This window comes from Coregonus clupeaformis, chromosome 35 (genome assembly GCF_020615455.1).
Source record: "Coregonus clupeaformis isolate EN_2021a chromosome 35, ASM2061545v1, whole genome shotgun sequence".
Taxonomy (NCBI): Eukaryota; Metazoa; Chordata; class Actinopteri; order Salmoniformes; family Salmonidae; genus Coregonus; species Coregonus clupeaformis.
The window spans coordinates 25988939-26009632 of NC_059226.1; the positions used below are offsets into that span (position 1 = coordinate 25988939).

At 43.1% G+C, this 20694-nt stretch overlaps 1 protein-coding gene across 1 annotated transcript in view; it reads left to right on the plus strand.

The window, feature by feature from the left end:
* LOC121551224 (E3 ubiquitin-protein ligase rnf213-alpha-like) overlaps nucleotides 1-20694 on the plus strand; it is a 65383-nt gene that overhangs the window by 9719 nt on the left and 34970 nt on the right. Inside the window, exons 6-20 of the mRNA XM_041863780.2 lie at nucleotides 1094-1264; nucleotides 3025-3227; nucleotides 3461-3750; nucleotides 4174-4433; nucleotides 4708-4917; nucleotides 8332-8524; nucleotides 12780-12835; nucleotides 12931-13108; nucleotides 15370-15537; nucleotides 15661-15759; nucleotides 15849-15971; nucleotides 17804-17987; nucleotides 18313-18486; nucleotides 18756-18908; nucleotides 19056-19678. Coding sequence (XP_041719714.2) covers nucleotides 1094-1264; nucleotides 3025-3227; nucleotides 3461-3750; nucleotides 4174-4433; nucleotides 4708-4917; nucleotides 8332-8524; nucleotides 12780-12835; nucleotides 12931-13108; nucleotides 15370-15537; nucleotides 15661-15759; nucleotides 15849-15971; nucleotides 17804-17987; nucleotides 18313-18486; nucleotides 18756-18908; nucleotides 19056-19678 — 3085 coding nt within the window. The remainder of the gene's footprint in view (nucleotides 1-1093; nucleotides 1265-3024; nucleotides 3228-3460; nucleotides 3751-4173; nucleotides 4434-4707; nucleotides 4918-8331; nucleotides 8525-12779; nucleotides 12836-12930; nucleotides 13109-15369; nucleotides 15538-15660; nucleotides 15760-15848; nucleotides 15972-17803; nucleotides 17988-18312; nucleotides 18487-18755; nucleotides 18909-19055; nucleotides 19679-20694) is intronic.

The window sequence follows — 20694 nt, forward strand, 5'->3', positions numbered from 1 at the left end:
TAAAGCAAAGTAGTGCAATAAAAAAAACACAGAGTTACATATGGGGTAAAAAAACATAAAGTCAGAAATACAACAGAAAATAGTGTCTTGTTGCAAACAGGATGCATGTTTTGGAATATTTGTGTTCTGTACAGGCTTCCTTCTTTTCACTCTGTCATTTAGGTTAGTATTGTGGAGTAACTATAATGTTGTTGATCCATCATCAGTTTTCCCATATCACAACCATTAAACAACCTCTAACAGTTTTAAAATCACCCTTGGCCTCATGGTTGAAGTCCCTGAGCAGTTTCTTTCCTCTCCATCAACTGAGTTCGAAAGGACGCCTGTATCTTTGTAGTTACTGGGTGTATTGATACACCATCCAAAGTGTAATTAATAACTTCACCATGCTCAAAGAGATATTCAGCGTCTGCTTATTTATTTTTCACACTTCTACCAATCTGTGCCTTTTTTTGCAAGGCATTGAAAAACCTCCCTAGTCTTTGTTGTTGAATCTGTTTGAAATTCACTACTCGATTGAGGGACCTTACAAATAATTGTATGTGTGGGGTACAAAAATCATGTTCACCACTATTATTGAACACAGAATGAGTCCAAGCAACTTATTATGCGATTTGTTAAGCACATTTTTACTCCTGAACTTATTTAGGCTTGCCATAACAAAAGGGTTGAATACTTACTGACTCAAGACATTTCTGCTTAACATTTTTGTATTAATTTTCTACAATTTTCTTTGACATTATGGGGTAGTGTGTGTGTGTTCTACTCATTCAAGGGTTTTTCTGTGTGTGTGTGTGTGGATCAGTGAGACAGTCTCAATTTAATCCATTCTAAATTCGGGCTATAACACAACCAAATGTGGAAAAAGTAAAGGTGTATGAATACTTTCTGAAGGCACTGTAGGAGGAAGGGTGGAGATGGGGATTGAACCCCAGTCTCCGGTGGGGGATGTGCTTGTGCCGGGAGTGTTACACATTCAACCTCGGCTCTGCACATTTCAAATCACTTTTATCAGTATATCAGTATCAATCATGCACACCTCCACTTAGCTAATACAATACTCATCGAATTCATTTGTTTGGTCCAATTTCAGGATACCTCCAGGGAATAAACAGGTCTCTGCAAGTGAGAGACTCACAATCTATTTCCACGCTGTCCTCTCGAAGGACTTCAAGCTAAACCCAGACGAGGACCGCATCTTCATCAGGGCTGGGGGGAACATTGGGACCTGGAAAACCAATTCAGTTGAGCTCACTGTGTCTAGGTAGGTTTTTAAATACAGTGCCCTCCACAATTATTGGCACCCCTGTTTAAGATGTGGTCGAGGACTTCCAAAAATTATCCTTTTTTTTTTAAACAACATAGAACCCAAATGCAAAAAAAGAGAAAAATCCAACCTTTTATTTAACTACATTACTTTGGTGTAAAAAAAAAAATCACACATTTAGAAAAAAAAAACCCTGAAATCATGTGTCCCACAATTATTGGCACCCCTGATGTTAATACTTTGTACAACCCCCTTTTGCCAACAAGACAGCACTTAATCTCCTCCTATAACATTTCACAAGTTTGGAGAGAGGGATCTTTGACCATTCTTCTTTGCACAATCTTTCTAGATAATCCAGTGTCCTGGGTCCTCTCTTATGCACTCTCCTCTTTAGCTCGCCCCACAGGTTTTCGATTGGGTTGAGGTCTGGGGACTGAGATGGCCATGGGAGGACCTTGAGTTTGTGACTGCTGAACCATTTTTGTGTAGATTTTGCCACATGTTTTGGATCATTATCCTGCTGAAAGACCCAATGACGACCCGTCTTCAGCTTTCTGGCAGAGGCCATCAGGTTTTTATTTAAAATGTCCTGGTAGTTCAAAGCGTTCATAATGCCATGCACCCTAACAAGGTTCCCAGGGCCTTTGGAAGAGAAACAGGCCCACAGCATCACAGATCCTCCACCATACTTCAAGGTGGGCATGAGGTGCTTTTCGGCATACTCATCTTTTGTTTTACGCCAGACCCACATCTGACCAAAGCACACGATCCCAGTTGAAGTCCCAGTGCCGCTTAGCAAACTCCAGACGTTTACGTTTGTGAGTGTTAGTGAGAAAAGGCTTTTTCCTTGCATGCCTCCCAAACAGCTTGTTGGCATGTAGAGAGCGTCTGATGGTTGTTTTGGAGACTTTGTGACCCCAAGATGCCACTCTTTGATGCAATTCTGTGACAGTGAGCTTAGGACTTTTTTTTACTTCTCTTACCATCCTCCTCACTGTGCGTTGTGGCAAGATAAACTTGGGACCTCTTCCAGCCTTGTTTTTCACTGTTCCAGTTGTTTTAAACTTCTTAATAATTCCTCTGACTGTAGATACGGCAAGTTAAGGCGAGTGGCTATTTTCTTGTAGCCATTGCCTGACTTATGAAGGTCGACACAAATCTGCCTTACTTGAATGGTGTGTTCTCTTGTCTTTGCCATGTTGACAAATGGGTAAGAGAATTAGGCCTCTGTGTCACGTCATATTTATACCCCAGGGAAACAGGAAGTCATGAATTACTAATTAAAAGTTCCTAGATACCCTGACCAACTTTAGCAACTACAGAAAAATATATTTAAAAAAAAATCAATTAATTTTCAGCGGAATTGTTAGGGGTGCCAATAATTGTGGGACACATCATTTCAAGTAATTTTTTTCCTAAATGTGTGATTATTTTTTTTACCACCAAATTAATGTACTTAAATAAAAGGTTGGATTTTTCTCTTTTTTTGCATTTGGGTTCTGTTGTTTAAAAAAAAAGGAGAATTTTTGGAAGTCCTCGACCACATCTTAAACAGGGGTGCCAATAATAGTGGAGGGCACTGTACATGTATCAGCCATCAAGACAGTTTTGCCAAATATGTTGAATATGTATTCAATAGGTAGCTGCTTATAATGTTCAACATTGTTCCCATCTATCTCACATAGAAAACAACAGACTCGTTGTGTTGGTTATTGTATGTGATGTGCAGCAGATGATAAACCAATGCATCTCTACAGGGATCTTGGAGATCATGGGTTCCTAGTCCAAGGGAGCTTGATCACAAGCAAATCTAATGCAACCGTGTCCATACCATACAAGTACCTCGTCTACAAGCATAAAAAGCAAAAGTACGAGTATGAGTACATATACAAACTGGATTCTACCCACCCCACCACCAACAGATGTCTTTTTGTCAAATCCCATCTGCTTAATGAAGAAGGTGGGTGCAGTTGCTATAACAATTTCTGTAGCAGGTCTTGATTGTAAGTCACTGATTTTAAAATGTTCTGTTTACTTCATATAAACATGAAGTTCAAAACCTTATTGGTGATTTCTATTATACATCTATTTGGTTCTGCTAGTCTATTTTGTTCAAACACTTTCTTACATGTGAGGAAATTGTCTAAAATGTATGCAGATATCATATTAAACAATTATGTTGGTTGGTTTCAGGGGACTGGCATCAGTATGATGACATCATCTGTGTGGAGCCATCCAAGAACGTGCTCAAGCGACTAAAAGACGCTTTTTGGCCCGACCAAAGAAAAAGTGTCATCGAAGGCCGAGAAATCGCAGGGAAGGTTATGCTAGAGAGTATCTTTGACCTCCTCAGGAGCTGGACTGACATTAACTTCAAGAGTTTCCTCAATCAGCTGAATCAGTTTTACCAGATCTACGGGAACCCGTTTGTCTATGAGGAGACACACAAGAAATGGTTCTCCTTAGACTACGACGAAAAAGATGTAAGTGAAGTTGTAAATGTCACACAGGCTCAGGAACTCCCTCCTTCCACCTATCTGAAACTCAGAATCCATCTCCATCTCCCAGTCCCTTCTAAAGACCCACCTCTTCACCCTGGCCTAGACCTTTCCCCCCTGTTTGGCTTTTGCTTGTTTTGCCTTCTCCTGCCCTGCCTCCCCTTTTCTAATATATTGCTGTTAGAAGTTAAATGAGAGCAAGCATTTCACTGCGTCTATTTGCTTGACTTGTAGAAAAGATGACACCCAATAAATGTGCAGACTCTGCACAATGCTGTAAATGTAGAGGTAATATTGTGTGTGGGAGTTATCATTTCTGTAATGATTGCTGTTTAGTTTTTTTCCACATGTATTTTCTGTCCCCAAAACAAATCTGTTAACATTCACTGTTTGTTCTGCCTCCCCAAGGTCAGGAAGCTGCTGAAGCAGTTCATGCTGGACAACGTTGTTCCTCAGCTGCAGAAGGAGGGTGAGGGGAAGAGTTGCTTCATCCAGGACCCCATGAGGGCAGCCGTGGTCATGCTGTACGTGTGGAAGCAGTTCAGCCTCAAGCTGGACCACGGAGAGTCCACCCGGCTCTGCACTGCCCTGTGCCTGCCCAAGCTGCCCAAAGACTCCTTCCTGCAGTACTGGACCGACTTCTCCCAAGCCGTCTCAGGTCTCAAAAAGTGGGTTTTGGCGTCGGGATTTCTGCTTATTTTTTGCCTATTGCAGACACTGATTATTGTTTGTTTTTATACAAGATGTAATCATTTGTATTAGTCTGAAACAACTGAGTAAAATTTTATACACATTTTCTCAAAACAGTTTCTAACAGAAAGTGTTTGACAGCAGTACATGTTAGTGGATGAGTTCTCATTAATTGTTTGTGGACAAAGAAATGCTGATTGATGTCTTTCTTTTTGTGTGAAAAACAACCTGCTGTATTTTTCTCCTGACCAGCTTGCCAGACATGTTGGTGGCTCTGATCAACAGTGTTAAGACTGAAGGGCCCCGGTGGATTTTGGTGCTCCCCCTGCTCCACCTCCTCAAGGGATCCTCCAAACCGTTCGCACCCATATCTACCACTGTCACCCCCAAGTACGAGCTGTCCTGGGCGGGCCTCCAAGGCCTCAAAGCGGGCAACATGACACTCAACAGCCAGGACAGGAGGTACAGGACTTCCATTCTCCTCGTCGTAATAGAAAATCATTCTTATTGTCTCACTAGATTACGCTAAAGGTTTGGCCTTTCACAATTATGTTCTGTTCCTTTTTTGGTAAACGAACAAAGAAACAAAATTCCCTCTAGAAATGAATATTTTAAACCAAAAAATTATATATATTATAGATACCGTATTTTCCGCACTATAAGGCGCACCGGAGTATAAGCCGCAGCAGCTAAATTGAATGATGTGTACATATATAAGCCGCACTGGACTATAAGCCGCAGGTGTTTTAATGTTTAATTACCATATGTAAGGGTTCGTGCACAGAGGGGATTGTCGGGAAAGAGATGGCTGCTTGAGGAAGCTCCCATTATTAACATTTCAACAAACAAGTTGCATATTTGCATAACGTATTCAAGTGTTACCATTTAGTGCAATAGTAGCTACAGAACATATACTGTGCTGTGTAAACTGTACTGTATCACATAGCGTTTCAGACACACAAACTTTTCAACTTTCAAACTTAAACGAGTGCGCTCCCAGCGCTACATACCGGCAGTGATCTACAGCAGTGGTTTTCAACAAGTGGTCCTTGAGGGAGTGCTAGGGGTTCCCCAGCAAAATTAGTTAATAGCGTCACAATCATTTAACCACTTAACTTTGGTTATTTTTGAAAAACCTTGAAAAAGTGTGCACATCTTTGAATATTTATCTACATTATAGCCTACAGTAGTACCATAACAAAAAACAAAGCTTACAGCGCTTGACGAGGCAATAACAATGGCTAAATTAAATGTGTTTTTTTTAAAGTGCAAAATAAAGTGCCTGTAACACGACAGTAAGCCTAAAGTTGCAGCAACACGGCTGCTTAAAACATACGGTAATCAGCCTACCAGAAAAGTCATTAATCCTCGTCTTCATCTTTTAGGCTAAGGTGCAGTACACGGCTGTAACCAGAAAAGTCAAGTCATTAATCCTCATCTCCGTCTTCTTCCTGCGTACTAAAACCACCAAAGTCCTCATCTTCAGTGTCGGAAACGAACAGGCTCAGGGTGGCTTCGTCAGCCACTCTCCTCTCTCCTTCGTTGTCGCTCTCTCAAAACCAACGAACTCCTCTTCGTCACTGTCGGAATCGAACAGCCTCTGAAGGGCCTCAGCTGTGGCGGCGTCCTCCTCTTCATCACGCAGCAGTCCAGCCTTTCGGAACCCGTTAATGATCGTGGATGTTTTGACACTCCTCCACGCTATCAGGATCCACTCGCAAACTTGAGCGAAAGTTGCTTTTCGCATGCGACCAGTTTTGGTGAATGATTTATCGCCGCTAGTCATCCACGCCTCCCACTGAACGCGTAGTGCCACTTTGAACGCACGATTGACACTGATGTCGAGTGGCTGCAGATGCTTCATTGTGCCCCCAGGAATCACAGCTGGAATCGAGTTTGTGCTCTTGATGGCTGCTTTCACATAATCTGTTATATGGGCCCTCATGCTGTCCAAAACGAGCAAAGCTTTTTTTGGGCGAAAGAATCCTCCAGGGCGCTTGACGTAGCACTCATTCAGCCACTCATTCATTACGCTTTCCATCATCCGCCCTTTCTTGTTGACTTTAAAGGAGATGCCGTTCAGGATCTTTTCTTTTGGCATTGTAATCCGCTTAAAAATCACCATTGGCGGAAGCTTTAATCCAGATGCTGTGCAGCCAAGAACACAAGTGAAATTCGTTCTCTCGTGGCCAGTGGTTCTCAACGTGATGGACGATTCACCTTTCTTGTTAACAGTCCTAGTGAGAGGCAGGTCAAACGTCAAAGGCACTTCATCCATATTTATGATCTGGTCCGGTCCGATGGAATATTCCTCTATCTTTCTTTGTGTGAATTCGCCGAAGTTTGTTATTTTTTCCTGGTAGTCGGGAGGGAGTTGCTGACACACAGTCGTCCGCGCCCTGATGGACAGTCCCTTTCGTCTCATAAATCTGAAACACCAGGATGGTCCACCTCTACAATTTTCAATTTTCATTTCGGTGGCGACTGTTTCAGCTTTCAGTCGGATCTGCACGGTGGAAACACCTCGGCCGTCTGCTCTCTGTGTGTTCACCCAATCTTCAAGAAAGTCTTCTTAAAGGTGGGGGGCGCGGACCGGTCATAGAGCCCATAGAGTTAAAGTTGGTGGACTGTAACCTGTAAAATCCATAGATTTAGGAGGTCTTCGAGTGGCCGTTAGCTGTAAAAATCCATAGATTAGCCGCTGTTACGAACCCCGTGGCTTTAAACGTCTAGGGTGGATGGACATGAGACCCGTAACATAATTCATGCGAATTAGAAGCGTGACATGGAACAGTGAGAACAAAAACTACACGACAACCATAAACTACCGTCAAACATAAAAGGTTTATTTTTGAACACACGGTAAAGGTTTGGGAAAAAGGGCTGAGCAGGACCCAAGAAATGAAACAATAGTGTAAAAAAAAAACTAAACTGATCTTGCCTGCCTCAAGAACCGCGAAGCTACTGCTAATCATACAAAAATACAGTGGGTGGTCCGCTCAGGTCTAACTAGTGTTTTTAGACAGTTTTCTTCCTACGGGTAATGTACGCCCAAGGGCAACTTGCTTAAATTCCCCTTTTCCCAGAAACACACGTAGTTACCAAACAGAGTAACCAGCAACTTAGTGAGTACACGGGACACCACAGTATCCATACTCACATACGGAAATAGTCTCTAACAAAATTACCAAACAGAGTAACCAGCAACTTAGTGAGTACACAGGACACCACAGTATCCATACTCGCATACAGAAATAGTCTCTACTAACAAACACAACTGACCGGCTTTTAAACAATGGGATGTGTGATTGAAAAACCAGAAACAGGTGGTACAATGCAGAGGAATGTCCACTGATTGGTCCACCTTAGCAATCAGCAGACACCCCAACGACCACCAATCAGGAACATAAAGGACACCTGTGATTAGGGCAGAAGGAGAGGAAAAACACAAAAAGACACCGGATACCTGTATCCGTAACAGCCGCACCGTTATATAAGCCGCAGGGTCGAAAAATTGGGAAAAAGGCGCGGCTTATAGTCCGAAAAATTACGGTACATACATACAGTGCCGTCGGAAAGTATTCAGACCTCTTGACTTTTTCCACATTTTGTTACGTTACAGCCTTACTCTAAAATGGATTTTTAAAATCCTCCGCAATCTACACACAATACCCCATAATGACAAAGCAAAAACTGGTTTTTAGAAATGTTTGCAAACTATGGGGTATTTTTATTTTATTTAATCCATTTTAGAATAAGGCTGTAACGTAACAAAATGTGGAAAAAGTCAAGGGGTCTGAATACTTACCGAAGGCACTGTTTTTTATATATGAATTGGTGATCTCTGATATCCCTCCTTTTTCCCTCTGTTTTTAGAGCGATGTTGAATCTCATGAAAAACAATGGCCATCTGGTGGAGATGGACAGACTAGTGTCTCGGTCCTGGATGTGTCTGCTGCCCATAGAGGACTTGATGGAATGCAGCGTCCTCATCAACGTGGAACTGCTGGACCTGCTCCATGTCTTCACTCTGAGGGCCCCTCAGGATGTCACCTATAGCAACAACCAGGTGAGCTGGACCCTAGTCTCCCCTCTGACTACAGTGCCTACAGAAAGTATTCACACCGCTTGTTACTCCACATTTAGTTGTGTTACAAAGTGGGATTAAAATTAATTTACTTGTCATTTTTTGTTAAAGATCTACACAAAATTCTAACATTTGTACAATACAATTAAATAAATTAAACACTGTCTTGATTGATAAGTATTAAACCCTCTGAGTCAATACATGTTAGAATCCCTTTTGGCAGTGATTACAGCTGTCAGTCTTTCTGGGTAAGTCTCTAAGAGCTTTCCACACCTGGTTTGTGCAACATTAACCCATTTATTATTTTCAAGATTCTTCAAGCTCTGTCAAATCTGTTGTTGATCATTGCTAGACAACCATTTTCAGGTTCAGCCATGGATTTTCAAGTAGATTTAAGTCAGAACTGTGACTCGGCCACTTTCATTCACTGTCTTCTTGGTAAGCAACTCCAGTGTAGATTTGGCCTTGTGTTTTAGGTTATTGTCCTGCTGAAAGGTGAATTCATCTCCCAGTGTCTGGTGGAAAGCAGACTGAACCAGGTTTTCATCTAGGATTTTGCCTGTGCTCAGCTCCATTCCAATTCAGATGATTATTTCAACTGAATGATTATGTGACTTGTTAAGCAAATTTATTACTCCTTAACTTATTTAGGCTTGCCATAACAAAAAGGTTGAGTACTTATTGACTCAAGACATTTCAGCTTTTTATTTTTAATGAATTAGTCAAACATTTGGAAAACAGAATTCCACTTTGATATTAAGGGGTATTCTGTGTAGGCCAGTGACAATCTGAATCCACTTTAAATTCAGGCTGTAACACAACAAAATGTGGAAAAAGTCAAGAGGTATGTACTTTCTGAAGGTACAGTATGTAAAGTGCATTGAGCTGCTGGTAAACGTGCTATATAGCTAAATTCAATCAGTTTATTATAACTAGTTGAAGAACTAATACACTGTAGGAGTGGGCTATGGTAGTTTAGTGGTCTTAGTTGCTTACTCCAGAACGTGTGTGTACAGTACCAGTCAAAGGTTTGGACACACCTACACATTCAAGGGTTTTTCTATATTTTTACTATTTTCTACATTGTGGAATAATAGTGAAGACGTCAAAACTATGAAATAACAAATATGGAATGATGTAGTAAGCAAAAAAGTGTTAAACAAAGAAAGAAAATTCCTGAAAAACGCATGTCAGAAATGTTATAAATTGAGCTCTCCAAGGATGTCAGGGACAAGATTGTAGACCTACACAAGGCTGGAATGGGCTACAAGACCATCGGCAAGCAGCTTGGTGAGAAGGTGACAACAGTTGGTGCGATTATTCGCAAATGGAAGAAACACAAAATAACTGTCAATCTTCCTCTGCCTGGGGCTCCATGCAAGATCTCACCTCATGGAGTTGCAATGATCATGAGAATGGTGAGGAATCCGCCCAGAACTACACGGGAGGATCCTGTCAATGATCTCAAGGCAGCTGGGACCATAGTCACCAAGAAAACAATTGGTAACACACTACGCCGTGAAGGACTGAAATCCTGCAGCGCCCGCAAGGTCCCCCTGCTCAAGAAAGCACATATACAGGGCCATCTGAAGTTTGCCAATGAACATCTGAATGATTCAGAGGAGAACTGTGTGAAAGTGTTGTGGTCAGATGAGACCAAAATGGAGCTCTTTGGCATCAACTCAACTCGCCGTGTTTGGAGGAGGATGAATGCTGCCTATGACCCCAAGAACACCATCCCCACCATCAAACATGGAGGAGGAAACATTATGCTTTGGGGGTGTTTTTCTGCTAAGGGGACAGGACAACTTCACCGCATCAAAGGGACGATGGACGGGGCCATGTACCGTCAAATCTTGGGTGAGAACCTCCTTCCCTCAGCCAGGGCATTGAAAATGGGTCGTGGATGGGTATTCCAGCATGACAATGACCCAAAACACACAGCCAAGGCAACAAAGGAGTGGCTCAAGAAGAAGCACATTAAGGTCCTGGAGTGGCCTAGCCAGTCTCCAGACTTAATCCCATAGAAAATCTGTGGAGGGAGCTGAAGGTTCGAGTTGCCAAACGCCAGCCTCAAAACCTTAATGACTTGGAGAAGATCTGCAAAGAGGAGTGGAACAAAATCCCTCCTGAGATGTGTGTAAACCTGGTGGCCAACTACAAGAAACGTCTGACTTCTGATTGCCAACAAGGGTTTTGCCACCAAGTACTAAGTCATGTTTTGCAGAGGGGTCAAATACTTATTTCCCTCATTAAAATGCAAATCAATTCATCACATTTTTTACATGCGTTTTCTGGATTTTTTGTTGTTGTTATTCTGTCTCTCACTGTTCAAATAAACCTAGCATTAAAATGATAGACTGATCATGTCTTTGTCAGTGGGCAAACGTACAAAATCAGCAGGGGATCAAATACTTTTTTCCCTCACTGTGTGTGTGTGTGTGTATATATATATATACACTGCTCAAAAAAATAAAGGGAACACTAAAATAACACATCCTAGATCTGAATGAATGAAATAATCTTATTAAATACTTTTTTCTTTACATAGTTGAATGTGCTGACAACAAAATCACACAGAAATTATCAATGGAAATCAAATTGATCAACCCATGGAGGTCTGGATTTGGAGTCACCCTCAAAATTAAAGTGGAAAACCACACTACAGGCTGATCCAACTTTGATGTAATGTCTTTAAAACAAGTCAAAATGAGGCTCAGTAGTGTGTGTGTGTGGCCTCCATGTGCCTGTATGACCTCCCTACAACGCCTGGGCATGCTCCTGATGAGGTGGCGGACGGTCTCCTGAGGGATCTCCTCCCAGACCTGGACTAAAGCATCCGCCAACTCCTGGACATTCTGTGGTGCAACGTGGCATTGGTGGATGGAGCGAGACATGATGTCCCAGATGTGCTCAATTGGATTCAGGTCTGGGGAACGGGCGGGCCAGTCCATAGCATCAATGCCTTCCTCTTGCAGGAACTGCTGACACACTCCAGCCACATGAGGTCTAGCATTGTCTTGCATTAGGAGTAACCCAGGGCCAATCGCACCAGCATATGGTCTCACAAGGGGTCTGAGGATCTCATCTCGGTACCTAATGGCAGTCAGGCTACCTCTGGCGAGCACATGGAGGGCTGTGCGGCCCCCCAAAGAAATGCCACCCCACACCATGACTGACCCACCGCCAAACCGGTCATCCTGGAGGATGTTGCAGGCAGCAGAACGTTCTCCACGGCGTCTCCAGACTCAGTCACGTCTGTCACATGTGCTCAGTGTGAACCTGCTTTCATCTATGAAGAGCACAGGGCGCCAGTGGCGAATTTGCCAATCTTGGTGTTCTCTGGCAAATGCCAAACGTCCTGCACGGTGTTGGGCTGTAAGCACAACCCCCACCTGTGGACGTTGGGCCCTCATACCACCATCATGGAGTCTGTTTCTGACCGTTTGAGCAGACACATGCACATTTGTGGCCTGCTGGAGGTCATTTTGCAGGGCTCTGGCAGTGCTCCTCCTGCTCCTCCTTGCACAAAGGCGGAGGTAGCAGTCCTGCTGCTGGGTTGTTGCTCTCCTACGGCCTCCTCCACGTCTCCTGATGTACTGGCCTGTCTCCTGGTAGCGCCTCCATGCTCTGGACACTACGCTGACAGACACAGCAAACCTTCTTGCCACAGCTCGCATTGATGTGCCATCCTGGATGAGCTGCACTACCTGAGCTACTTGTGTGGGTTGTAGACTCCGTCTCATGCTACCACTAGAGTGAAAGCACCGCCAGCATTCAAAAGTGACCAAAACATCAGCCAGGAAGCATAGGAACTGAGAAGTGGTCTGTGGTCACCACCTGCAGAACCATTTCTTTATTGGGGGTGTCTTGCTAATTGCCTATACTTTCCACCTGTTGTCTATTCCATTTGCACAACAGCATGTGACATGTATTGTCAATCAGTGTTGCTTCCTAAGTGGACAGTTTGATTTCACAGAAGTGTGATTGACTTGGAGTTACATTGTGCTGTTTAAGTGTTCCCTTTATTTTTTTGAGCAGTGTATATATATGGAGTACATATTATATACTCCTGCAGCATGGGTTTGAATCCGGCCCACAGCCTTTTCAGCACACTCTTTCATATCTCTGTATCTTAGCCAATAAACCCAGAATGTTCTTAAAAGTATTATAGAGCATTCATTTTCAAATCAACTGTTTTTAACTTTAACAATGTGTTTTTTTTTTTGTCCTGCAGTATGTGTCGGACACTCTCTCATACATTCAAAGCAATCTCATCGAGGAGAAATACAGGTGATTGACTTACTGAACCTAATTTGGTTCACTTGTTTCCTTTTGATCTTTGATGATAGTTATCATAAAACATCCACTGTTTCTTGTGGTTGCAGTTGTTTTAGTGAGGCGTATGGCAGAGAGTGCTTGGCAACTGCAGTGAAACTACTTGAGAAGATCTGCAGAGGAGTACGATCGACTTCTACCTACACTCAGAACTTCACAGACATCCCTGTGGCATGCATGAACATGGTTGTCTCCGTATCCGAGTTTGCCCGGACCTTTGAGTCACAGGTATGTGGAGTTCAAGTAGCAAATGTCTGATGACTCATTTAGACTTTGCCCTAGAAAAGCGGTTGGCCATCAGTATGTATGGACTGACTCTCTAGATAACAAGGTTTTTTGATAAGCTAAAAATGCATCAAGAACATGTCTTTGAATCTGTCCACCGTCTTGTATTTCTTCGAATTTTCAGGGACGTTACAATACTACTGTATATTATCATGATACATAGGTGCTGATACCATATGTATTGGAATTCTATATGTACTGTGCATTCGGAAAGTATTCAGACCCCTTCACTTTTTCCACATTTTGTTACGTTACAGCCTTATTCTAAAATTGATTAAATACACATTTTCCTCATCAATCTCCACACAATACCCCATAATGAGAACGCAAAAACTGGTTTTTTAGAAATGTTTGCAAATTAATAAAAAAAAATAAAAACAGAAATACATTATTTACAAATGTATTCAGACACTTTGCAATGAGACTCGAAATTGAGCTCAGGTGCATCCTGTTTCCATTGATCATCCTTGAGATGTTATATTATATTATTATTATATATTATATATATTATTATATTATTATGTTTCTACAACTTGATTGGAGTCCACCTGTGGTAAATTCAATTGATTGGACATGATTTGGAAAGTCACACACCTGTCTATATAAGGTTCCACAGTTGACAGTGCATGTCAGTGCAAAAACCAAGCCATGAGGTCGAAGGAATTGTCCGTAGAGCTCTGAGACAGGATTGTGTCGAGGCACAGATCTGGGGAAGGGTACCAAAAAATGCCTGCAGCATTGAAGGTCCCCAAGAACACAGTGGCCTCCATCATTCTTAAATGGAAGAAGTTTGGAACCACCAAGACCTTTCCTAGAGCTGGCCGCCCAGCCAAACTGAGCGATCGGGGGATAAGGGCCTTGGTCAGAGAGGTGACCAAGAACCCAATGGTCACTCTGACAGAGCTCCAGAGTTCCTCTGTTGAGATGGGAGAATCTTCCAGAAGGACAACCATCTCTGCAGCATTCTACCAATCAGGCCTTTATGGTAGAGTGGCCAGACTGAAGCCATTCCTCAGTAAAAGGCACATGATGCCAAAAGGCACCTAAAGGACTCTGACCATGAGAAACAAGATTCTCTGGTCTGATGAAACCAAGATTGAACTCTTTAGCCTGAATGCCAAGCGTCACGTCTGGAGGAAACCTGGCACCATCCCTTTGGTGAAGCATGTTGGTGGCAGCATCATGCTGTGGGGATGTTTTTCAGCGGCAGGGACTGGGAGACTAGTCAGAATCGAGGGGAAGATGAACGGAGCAAAGTACAGAGAGATTCTTGATGAAAACCTGCTCCAGAGTGCTCAGGACCTCAGACTGGGGCCAAGGTTCACCTTCCAACAGGACAGCGACCCTAAGCATACAGCCAAGACAACTCAGGAGTGACTTCGGGACAAGTCTCTGAATGTCCAGCCAGAGCCCGGACTTAAAGCCGATCAAACATCTCTGGAGAGACCTGAAAATAGCTGTGCTGCGACGCTCCACATCCAACCTGACAGAGTTTGAGAGGATCTGCAGAGAAGAATGCAAGAAACTCCCCAAATACAGGTGTGCCAATCTTGTAGCGTCATACCCAAGAAGACGCAAGGGTGTAATCGCTGCTAAAGGTGCTTCAACAAAGTACTGAGTAAAGGGTCTTTCCGTTTTTTATTATTAATACATTTGCAAGCAATTCTAAAAACCTATTTTTGCTTTGTCATTATGGGGTATTGTGTGTAGATTGATGATGGGAAAACCAACAATTTAATCCATTTTAGAATAGGGCTGTAACGTAACAAAATGTGGAAAAAGTGAAGGGGTCTGAATACTTTCCGAATGCACTGTATCATGATTCTTTATTGCGATTAAATGTTCCAAACATATTGCTCTCTATATGTCTGCTTCAGAGAGACGAGAGAGCATTGAAAATAAAAGTGCTGAAAACATGTTGGTTCACTATTTTAAAAGAAGATAGAGAACATGCTATAGAAGGAGAAATATCAGCGTTTTGGCGCAGGTACAGCCGACTAGTTCAGACCATAGAAAAATAATTACTAGAAGGGACATTCCCCTTTAAGTCAATTTTCTGTGATGGGTGGACTGGCGGCCATATTGAGTGCACCCATGAGTGTTCCTGTCAAATTGCTGTGGTCTGAGGGGCTTTCTAGTAATCGGATTGCTATGGTTGAGACATTTTCCAAAAATGATTAAAATAACTTACCATTCCTTTCAAGGCAACTAAGGACGTGGTAAGGGAGCATATGCATGCCAAAGAGCTGGAGCTGCTGTCTGAGGCGATGGTGATCGTCAGATCCTGGATCGGCCAAACCTTCAGAGATCGGTTGCTGGGCAGGGGTGTGTCCACCTTGTACCTCAGCGTCCATGTTACCACAGAGATTGAGGTGAGGAGAACATTTTATATTTTGTTGTGCAAATCATAACGTTGAATTTTTCATTTTTTTAGTTGTAGTGCTGTGTCTGTTTTTTGACTAATTATGTTCTTTATTTTTTGCCACGACTCACAGATGTGGAACAACATAATCTCTCTCAAGTTTGCCAATGACGATTTCACAAAGGAATGGAGACAAACGTTCACTAGGGACTTGGAGGGAAAACTGAAACGGGTAAGAAACTACCACACATACAGTAGAATTGAGAACTGACTGAAATATCCATTGGTGAAATGGCTGACATACCTTTTCCACATTTCTAGGAGTCTCCCCTGGATCAGATAGAGATCTACTGTTCCCAGATGGAGATCCTGAATGAATCTCACCCTCACGTGGCCAGGAGTATCGAGAAATGTGCCTTGGAAGCTGTCACCTCACTGTGCCAGGTCAGTAGACTCGTGGTAACACTTTACTTAAATACAGATTTAATACACTGCGCAAAAAAATTAAGGGAACACTTAAACTACACATCCTAGATCTGAATGAATGAAATAATCGTATTAAATACTTTTTTCTTTACATAGTTGAATGTGCTGACAACAAAATCACACAAAAATGATCAATGGAAATCAAATTGATCAACCCATCGAGGTCTGGATTTGGAGTCACCCTCAAAATTAAAGTTGAAAACCACACTACAGGCTGATCCAACTTTGATGTAATGTCCTTAAAACAAGTCAGAATGAGGCTCAGTAGTGTGTGTGTGGCCTCCACGTGCCTGTATGACCTCCCTACAACGCCTGGGCATGCTCCTGATGAGGTGGCGGATGTTCTCCTGAGGGATCTCCTCCCAGACCTGGACTAAAGCATCCACCAACTCCTGGACAGTCTGTGGTGCAACGTGGCGTTGGTGGATGGAGCGAGACATGATGTCCCAGATGTGCTCAATTGTATTCAGGTCTGGGGAACGGGCGGGCCAGTCCATAGCATCAATGCCTTCCTCTTGCAGGAACTGCTGACACACTCCAGCCACATGAGGTCTAGCATTGTCTTGCATTAGGAGAAACCCAGGGCCAACCGCACCAGCATATGGTCTCACAAGGGGTCTGAGGATCTCCTCTCGGTACCTAATGGCAGTCAGGCTACCTCTGGCGAGCACATGGAGGGCTGTGCGGCCCCCCAAAGAAATGCCACCCCACACCATGACTGACCCACCGCCAAACCGGTCATGCTGGAGGATGTTGCAGGCAGCAGAACGTTCTCCACGGCGTCTCCAGACTTTGCAGATCTTCACGTCTGTCACATGTGCTCAGTGTGAACCTGCTTTCATCTGTGAAGAGCACAGGGCGCCAGTGGCGAATTTGCCAATCTTGGTGTTCTCTGGCAAATGCCAAACGTCTTGCACGGTGTTGGGCTGTAAGCACAACCCCCACCTATGGACGTCGGGCCCTCATACCACCCTCATGGAGTCTGTTTCTGACCGTTTGAGCAGACACATGCACATTTGTGGCCTGCTGGAGGTCATTTTGCAGGGCTCTGGCAGTGCTCCTCCTTGCACAAAGGCGGAGGTAGCGGTCCTGCTGCTGGGTTGTTGCCCTCCTACGGCCTCCTCCACGTCTCCTGATGTACTACTGGCCTGTCTCCTGGTAGCGCCTCCATGCTCTGGACACTACGCTGACATACACAGCAAACCTTCTTGCCACAGCTCACATTGATGTGCCATCCTGGATGAGCTGCACTACCTGAGCCACTTGTGTGGGTTGTAGACTCCGTCTCATGCTACCACTAGAGCATTCAAAAGTGACCAAAACATCAGCCAGGAAGCATAGGAACTGAGAAGTGGTCTGTGGTCACCACCTGCAGAACCACTTCTTTATTGGGGGTGTCTTGCTAATTGCCTATAATTTCCACCTGTTGTCTATTCAATTTGCACAACAGCATGTGAAATGTATTGTCAATCAGTGTTGCTTCCTAAGTGGACAGTTTGATTTCACAGAAGTGTGATTGACTTGGAGTTACATTGTGTTGTTTAAGTGTTCCCTTTATTTTTTTGAGCAGTGTATTTAATTACCTTTTTATAAGTAGGTATGAACCCATATAACATTTTATACATCTACTTATAAAATGTTATGCCTTTATGAAACTCAACCGCTTCAGAATTAAATGGAAAATAAACCTTGATGAAGAAGTTGGCTAAGACATATGCCTAATCTCTTATTTTAGTAATTCATATACTGTATAAATCTCAATCTCTTCAATGTGTTTTCTTCTCACACAGAGCAAGTCCGAGGGTAAACTCTTTGACCGGTTCAGGATCAACTGGAAGTTTGGCAAACTCATCTCCGCTATCATCCAGAAGTCCTGGCCGAGAAACGAGCGTGGAGATTACCACGAAGAAGACGAGGTGGTCTTTCAACATCTGCTCTCCTGGACAGCCGCCAAGAACATCTTCCAGCTACATGGTACTTCCATCAGTCTATTTACTGTTCTTCAATCAGTCTTATTTAATGGACCTGTTTTAGTGTATGTTCCGATTGCATGATGTTTTTGGCTGCCGTATGGTGCCGCAAACAGACTCTCCTCTTCTGGCGGTCTTTGGCCATCACTGTGTCCCAGACCTGGTGAAGTTTTTGGAGCTCAAATGTATGTTGTGTTATAAGAGTTTTTGTGATCTCAGTGGTTTAAAATTGAGTCCTGTAACTGTCTCAAGCATTTAACCTATCTTGTTTCAGTATTCAGTGTGCTGCTTTTACCCCATATTGTAATGTAAATCGTATGTGGTTTTAGTTGCAGATGAAAAGCTGATTGACCAGCTCTCTGAAGAAGCCAGGGAAAGGATGACTGTAGCGATCTCGTCCTTCACTGCCATCTCCAACCAGCTGGTCCACGGAAACATCCGGATCAAACTGCTCAACTCCGCCTTGGAGAAGAGGGATACTTTCACAGAGCTGCTGAAAATAGGTAATGTAAGGTTGTGCTTTGTTGGGTTGAAAACGTTCCTTACGTTTCCAGCTTCTTCAGAAATCCTGGTTGGAAGATTATTTCAACTGGGAATTCCCCAACCGGGTTTATTAAAAATTTGGAGCACTTTTGGAACGTTTCCATAATTTTGCAACCCAAGTTCTTTGTTCATATGAAAGGATTTCATAATATTGATAAAGGCTTTCTTTTTTAAATTATCTTAGTGCTTGCTGTTTGCTTATGAAATGTGTATTTTGATCTCGATGCAGACTGTCTTTCGGAGAATGAGCGCTACAAGGACAGCGCCCCCATGAAAAGGCTGCTACTGTGTAGGCAGGAGGAGGTGAAAGCTGTCTACCATGAGAAGGAGCTGGTGGAAGTCCTGCTTACCATGAGCCGCAAACTACAGGAACATGTCATAGGTAGGTGTGTGTGCTGCTAAGCAAATCTGTGAATGTGTTTGAAAAGTAATGGGTGAATGAAAGTCAAATCTTTCCAGGGAAGGTTGTGTTTGGTTGGTCTGAACAGTGGTCCTAATAATTTTCATACTTTATCCCTCTATGTTGCAGTTGACTTTGAAGGCTTGGAAGAGAGACTACAGACCAACATCGAGGCCATGACCCTGGACCAATTCATGGAGGTCCATCCGTTTGACCAGCTTTCCTCTCCGATGGCCGGTGTGGTCACCTTCTTCGAACTCGATGACGACGTGAGAGAGATGGCAGGGGTTCTGCACACATTCAAAGACAGCTACATCTTCAAGTTGTGCTGGGAGAAACAGGCCCAAGACCTTGCCAGGAGAGATGGATATGACGAAGACCATGAAGAACCGGCGGAATCGGTCGACTACTTCGTAGGACCAGACGAAATACACAGCGATATTTTTCTGCCTTGCTATGCTAAGTACGTTGAGATCTACAAATGCCTGAAGAACGGCAGCCTTCTGCTCGAAGAGGTCGATACTCTCTTCAAGGCCTACAGAGGCAAGTACGAAGAGCTGGCTCAGGACTTGGATATCATGTGCAGAAATGACAAGTCAGATAACAAACAGTGGATCCAGAGAAGGGTGCAGCAGATTGAGCAGTACCACGAGCTTCACCTGGCTGTGGAGTCGGCTCAGGTCATCATGCTGGTCAAGCAGACTCTGAACCTTCAAGGCAACTTCCAAGTCCTGCAGACACTGCTTGAAGTTGTGAGTTGGTGTGAATTGCTGTTTCATTTATTTGTTGTCACTGGTTTAAAACAAATGTCTACCTCTTTTCTGCACATTCACTGACGTAGCTAGGCAGCTAGTGTCGTTACGTGACTTACTTTAATGTATGACTGTTATTTATCGAATCACCTATCTATGTTTAATTGTCACTCGATTAAATTAATAATGTAACAATTAACTCATTAGGAATTTGGGGCACCACGGAAGAAGTTGTTTAACGAGTTACCATCTCCCGAATTAAACTCTTAGAAGATAAATATGTTATATCGATAACAGTCACTTATTAAATAATTACCTCTTATCAGTCTCATTCTGAATGTCGCATAATCCTGGAACCTGCAAGAACCCTAACCTTATTGATGAATCAGCAATACACAAATTGGCTTAATTATTTATTTACTAACTAAATAATAACACAATACAAACATAGGTTATTGAGTACTAACGTAATACAATGAAAACAGGTGCCTAGTGGACTGGACTAACAATCACATGACTGCTTGGGTAGAAGGAGGGTCAGAGTGGAAGGGAGAGACAGATTCAAACTATCGTGGTTACTTTGGAGACTATGCTCACAGTAGTCATAAATCTTATGCACCCTATTAACGCTCTTTCAGATTAGAAATGCAACATGTATTTACGTGTAGCTGTCCTCGATAGTTGAGTTGATGATGTAGGACTCTGGTTTGCCCACCAGAGATCCCAATGTAATTGGTAGAGTTTCTGGTCGTAGTACTGGTTAGAATGGATACTTCAGATGTACCAGCGGTTGTCGGAGAGGGATTGTCCTTCCCACTATACATGCCAGCTGCAGACTGAAATGATAAGGTCTAGTGCATTGTCATCTTCTTCACCTCGTGTAGAGGTTGAGAGTTTCAGAGTTTCTCAATTTCAAACGTGTGGACTAACGTCTCACGTTTTCTGGTCTTCCTAGTCTAACCATTTTGTAACGTGTAGCTTCAGCTTCACGCTTCTTGGTCTTGTAGAGTGTCAAC